At 45.8% G+C, this 6,000-nt stretch overlaps 1 protein-coding gene across 1 annotated transcript in view; it reads left to right on the top strand.

Moving 5' to 3' along the window:
* SRRM4 (serine/arginine repetitive matrix 4) overlaps nt 1-6,000 on the top strand; it is a 166,760-nt gene that overhangs the window by 125,786 nt on the left and 34,974 nt on the right. The window contains exons 3-4 of the mRNA XM_007464864.1: nt 1,772-1,858; nt 4,915-4,986. Of these exons, the coding sequence (XP_007464926.1) occupies nt 1,772-1,858; nt 4,915-4,986 (159 nt within the window). The remainder of the gene's footprint in view (nt 1-1,771; nt 1,859-4,914; nt 4,987-6,000) is intronic.

The raw sequence follows: 6,000 nt of genomic DNA on the forward strand, positions 1-6,000 counted from the left end.
GCCAAGAAGTACATGAAAAGCTGCTCAACATCACTAATCATTAGAGAAATGCAAATCAAAAGTACAATGAGGTAACACCTCATACCGGTCAGAATGGGCATCATCAGAAAATCTACAAACAACAAATGCTGGAGAGGGTGCGGAGAAAAGGGAACCCTCTTGCACTGTTGGTGGGAATGTAAATTGATATAGCCACTATGGAGAACAGTATGGAGGTTCCTTTAAAAACTAAAAGTAGAATTACCATATGACCCAGCAATCCCACTACTGGGCATATACCCTGAGAAAGCCATAATTCAAAAAGAGTCATATACCACAATGTTCACTGCAGCACTATTTACAATAGCCAGGACGTGGAAGCAACCTAAGTGTCCATCGACAGATGAATGGATAAAGAAGATGTGGCACATACATACAATGGAATATTACTCAGCCATAAAAAGAAACGAAACTGAGTTATTTGTAGTGAGGTGGATGGATTTAGAGTCTGTCGTACAGAGTGAAGTAAGTCAAAAAGAGAAAAACAAATACCGTATGCTAACACATATATATAGAATGTAAAAAAAAACCCCATAGTTCTGAAGAACCTATGGGCAGGACAGGACTAGGACTAATGACGCAGACGTAGAGAATGGACTTGAGGACATGGGGAGGGGGAAGGGTGGGCTGGGACGAAGTGAGAGAGTGGCATGGACTTATATACGCTACCAAATGTAAAATAGATAGCTGGTGGGAAGCAGCCGCATAGCACAGGGAGATCAGCTTGGTGCTTTGTGACCACCTATAGGAGTGGGATAGGGAGGGTGGGAGAGAGACGCAAGAGGGAGGAGATACGGGGATATATGTATACGTATAGCTGATTCAGTTTGTTGTAGAGCAGAAACTAACACACCATTGTAAAACAATTATACTGCAATAAAGATGTTAAAAAAAATCATAACACCCTTAAAGTGCTTTTGTGAGCATCAAAGTATATAAAACATTTGTTGCATAATAAGTGAATAAACGGTAGCTGTGTTGTTACTAATAATGCCAGTAACATTTTATTAATAATCTGTTTTCCCAAAGAGGTTCAGCTGAGTTGGCATGTTTCAATTCCCAAGCAGTTTTTCATCCAAAACCATATCTTTTTGCCATGGGATAATGCTTTAAAAAAAATCCCTGGAGCCTGCCCCAGTTCTAAAAGGAGATAACCTGACTTCATTTAACTGCAGCCTGAGCCTTTGAATTTAATTGAACAGCAAATAATTATTCCTGAAGAGTGGAGATTTTTGAGGTTCCGTGAAGCAATGTAAGAAATGGATCTTGTTACATTAGACCTTGGCAAATATACTTTTAATAATCAGCTGCTACTTAACCTACCTTCTGCCTCCTATTTAATTTCCAGCAGGAACTACAGGCACGTTGTATTGGGGAGAGAGGGTGCTGAATTGCCGATTAATTATTTAAAAACTGATTTATTTACCAAGGTGAGCCATTTGCAAATTCAATAATAAATCTATTAAGGAGCAGTTAACCTCTGTAACTCTGATTTAACTAATCAATTGATGTTTGGGTAACGTACAGCATCTGTCTCATTAGGTCAGCATTAACTCCTTATTTGAGGCATTTAATCTGAAGTGTAACCAAATCAGCCATGAGGTGGTAATTAACTATTCACTATGGGTCCTTCACCCTCCAAGGAACTGGATCCTTTCCCAGCTGCAACAACCCTGATTGGGGGTTTGGGGAACCCTGTGTCCTCTAATACCCAGTTCTGTTTTCCCCTCAGTGCCTCCCAAGGCAAAGACTTGACGCCACCCCCTTCCTCCAGGGGGAAGAAGAAAAAGAAGAAAGCTACCCGGAAGAAGAGAAGGAGGTGAGGGCCCCAAGGGACATGGAACACTGAAGATGGGGGAATGGACAAAAGAGGGGTAATAAGGGCTTTGGAGTCAGACAGTGACTCCCCTGGGATTCAGATCCCCTCTATGCCTCTTAACTAGCTGTGTGACCTTGGGCAAGTCACTTTACCTCTCTGAGCGTGTTTCCACTTCTGTAAAATGGTGGAAATAACTGCCTCTTGGGGTTTTATGAGAATTAGGTGAGAAAGTGGATGTGGAAGCAGCTGTCTCAGTGTCTGGCACATAGTAAATGACTAGTCTGAAGCATAGTTATGACCATGAATATTTACTTACTTATTTTTGGAGACCTCACGTGTGTGAGCGGCTGTACCAAGCACTGTGATCTCCATGATCTCTTTTACGCTTGACCACGATCTAGCAGGCAGGCATTATTATCCCCATTTTATTTATTTATTTATTTATTTATTTATTATTTTTTTATTTTATTTTATTTTATTTCTTGCGGTACGTGGGCCTCTCACTGCTATGGCCTCTCCTGTTGCGGAGCACAGGCTCCGGACGCGCAGGCTCAGCAGCCATGGCTCACGGGCCCAGCTGCTCCGCGGCACGTGGGGTCTTCCCGGACCGGGACACGAACCCGTGTCCCCTGCATCGGCAGGCGGACTCTCAACCACTGCGCCACCAGGGAAGCCCCCCCATTTTATTTTTATTAAAAAAAAATGTTCCCAGTTTTATTGAGATATAATTGACCTATAACATTGTATTAGTCCAAGGTTACAGCGTCATGGTTTGACATATGTTTATGTTGCTAAATGATTACCACAGTAAGTGTGGCTAACCTGTCCATCACCTCATATAGTTACAATGGTTTTTCTTGTGATGAGATCTTTTAAGATCTATTCTCTTAGCAGTACAGTATTGTCAACTCTAGTCACCATGACTCATTTCTCTTATAGCTGTTATCCCCATTTTAGAGATGAGAAAATAAAGTCTCAGAGAGGAGGTGACAGAACCTACAGACACTTGATTCCAGGCTCCTCAGGTGCTTCCACCACACGCAAATGCCAAGGATAATGGACTTTATATTTTTGGCCAGCTGTTGACTCTTTTGTACCCTGTGAGGTTTTTCTGTGTACAGTACCTTTTAATTTTTTTGTATTTAAAAATATTGTCAGAGTTTCTTCTAGGCTGTCAATCCCTAGACTAAAAGCAGGTTCAGTGTTCCACACCCCAAGGGGTGGTCAAAGAGATGTTCCTTAGAGGGGCGAGTTAAAAATCCCAGCAAACCTTGGAGGCAGTGTTTGAAGGAGCCTGCAGGGGGCAGCAGAGAGCAGAGTCTGGATGACTCAGGCCCTACCTAACTCGAGGTTTTCTGGGGCCCTGTTCCCTCCACACCCCTTTCACCTAGTTCTAAGGGGCTAGGCCCAAAGAGGACCCAGAGGGGACTGTGAATGAAGACCCTGAGTTCCAGCCATTCTAGGGCGAGGGGTGGAATTGGGGTAAGTGGCCTGAGCTTCCTGATTTTAGGTATGGACAGGAGAACACGTCAAAGAAGGAAACCAGGGCTTCCCCGGTGGCGCAGTGGTTGAGAATCTGCCTGCCAATGCAGGGGACACGGGTTCGAGCCCTGGTCTGGGAGGATCCCACATGCCGCGGAGCAAGTAGGCCCGTGAGCCACAGTTGCAGAGCCTGCGCGTCCGGAGCCTGTGCTCCGCAACAAGAGAGGCCGCGATAGTGAGAGGCCCGCGCACCGCGATGAAGAGTGGCCCCCACTTGCCACAACTAGAGAAAAGCCCTCGCACAGAAACGAAGACCCGACACAGCCATAAATTAATTAATTAATTAATTTAAAAAAATAAATAAAAAAAAAAAAAGAAGGAAACCAGAGGGATCAGACTCCCATCATTCATTCATTCATTCATTCATTCAGTATGTCCAGTGAGCACTCTCTGGGGACAAGTGCTATGATTCCCTAAGTCCGATTGTTTCTCAACCCTTCATATCCCCCTGCAGACATGTTTTATTTGACCTGCGAAGTGTTTTTTGTCTTTTTAGTTGGTGGCCATATTTTAAAACCAGGAGATGTCATACGAAAATATGTTTTTCTGGCAACTTCTATTCAAAAGGCAGGAGCTCTAGAAGCCCAGGCCTGCATTCCTACCTTGGACCTTCAGCTGATCTGAGAAGCATCCATACCCCTGGGTCAGGTGCTCTCTGGTTCACCACAGGCCTCACCACTCCCTACTGTCTCCCCTGCTCCCCGCCCCCCACCGCCCCCCTGCGACCTGCTGCATCCATTTAAGCTATCTGAGAGGCCGGCCTGTGTTGGCATTGAGCTTGCAGCTCCTGATATGCTTCAACCTTGGTATTTTATCAGTGGGAGAACAGGAGACTTGGAGTGAGCAGTGACATGCCTGAGGTGACTTATAAATTTATGGTAGAGTCAGAATTGGAACTCGGGTTACCCGAACGTCAGCCTTGAGTCATAATAATGATTCTAGGGCGTCTCTGTTTCTCGGGTTACCCCTTCATGGCACCACCGTGCGGAGTGCATCCTGGCGAGATCTCCTGCAGGGGTTTGGTCTTACCAGGGAGACACAGGGTGGAGCAGAGGAGAGACCTTTAAAGTATGTGCAGTTTTAGAAGAGGGCAGCAGACAAAAATAAATACTTATGGCCTGACCAGGCGGGCAGCTATGGGTGCTATAGTGATTGAGAGCAAAGCCCCTGGGATCAGTGAGTCTTTGATTTGAATCTCAGCTCAGCCACCTTCTTAGCTGTGTGTCTTTGGGCAAAAGTCACTTTACCTCTTCGAACCCCACTTTCTTTGTCTGAAAAGGGAGGGTAGCAATTGTACCTACCTAAGAAGTGTGTGGAAGGATTAAATGAGATAATACCTGTAGTAAAATACATGGTAACATTTGAAGCAAATGCAAACTAACTCTACAAATTATCATCCTTGATGTGTGTTACTGAAAGAGCTGAGGCATGTCTGGGGGCTGGAGAAGGGTCTCTATGAAACCAACCCTGGCCCTCAAAGCCTCCCTCTGAAGTGTGTCTCCCCTCCCCGGCAGGTCCCCATCATATAGCCCATCGCCTGTCAAGAAAAAGAAGAAGAAAAGTTCCAAGAAACATAAGAGACACAGGTACTGCCCTTCCTCCCCTGCAAATAAACAGGGATGTTCCCGCTGGCGTGAGGGTGGAGGTGAAAGTGGATGGCACTGAAAGGTCATTTGGAAGCCTATCATTTCATTTATAAAAAATACTCATCTATGTGTTGCCGTGTATTTTTATCTCGTCTAACTTGGGACTCTGGTTGCAAGGACCAGAGGCCCACTAATGCTAACTCAGGCCAGAGGGGGGGATTTGTTCTAAGGAGACAGGAATGTCTCAGGGACCAGCCAGGCCTCAGTGAGGGGCTAGAACCGATGAACGGAAAGCTGACACCACCCAAGCCGAACCCCCTAGTGCACACAGGGGGACGTGGACCCTGCACCCTGTTCCTGTCTCTTCATGCTGCAGACCCAGCCACAGGGAGATCCTGTATCTCTCGGTCTTGTTCCTTATTCCAAATTCCCAAGGAGAGACCTCTCTGGTTGGTCCAACTATGTCCTAGAGAATGGGATCCTGTGAAACATGGCTTCTGGATCATACACCCTTGTGGACAGTGGTTAAGGGGCATTAGGAACTGGACACACAGTCCCAAAGGAGCTCACTATACACATGTGCACGCACGCACACACGTGCGCGCGCGCACACACACACACACACACACACACACACACACACATGCTTATGGGGAAAAATAAAAGACAGGAAGGCTATACACCAGAGGTCTCAAATCTGTGATTAACGGGCCGAGCCAACATTTTATAATTGAAAGATTTCACAATACAAAAATCAAAGTTTTCCTGCTCCTCTGTAAAATCAGGAGCTCCCTCTTCATTGGACCAGTTTTCCCACAGGCAGCCATCAGCTGGAGCTGATGAGTTGCTGTGCGTTCAGACAGAGCGGAGGTGCCGCGCTGTCCCCACCTAACCTGCTCCCTTCCATCTACACACATTTAAAAAAGCTTGTTTGGCCCCCTGGGCTCAGAGAGTTTGAAGCTATCTTGGTAAGTTAAGATATTTGCTGTGGTTGGCTGTGGGTGACAGGGAAAG

Source organism: Lipotes vexillifer, unplaced genomic scaffold (assembly GCF_000442215.2).
Source record: "Lipotes vexillifer unplaced genomic scaffold, Lipotes_vexillifer_v1.1 scaffold2030, whole genome shotgun sequence".
Lineage (NCBI taxonomy): Eukaryota > Metazoa > Chordata > Mammalia > Artiodactyla > Lipotidae > Lipotes > Lipotes vexillifer.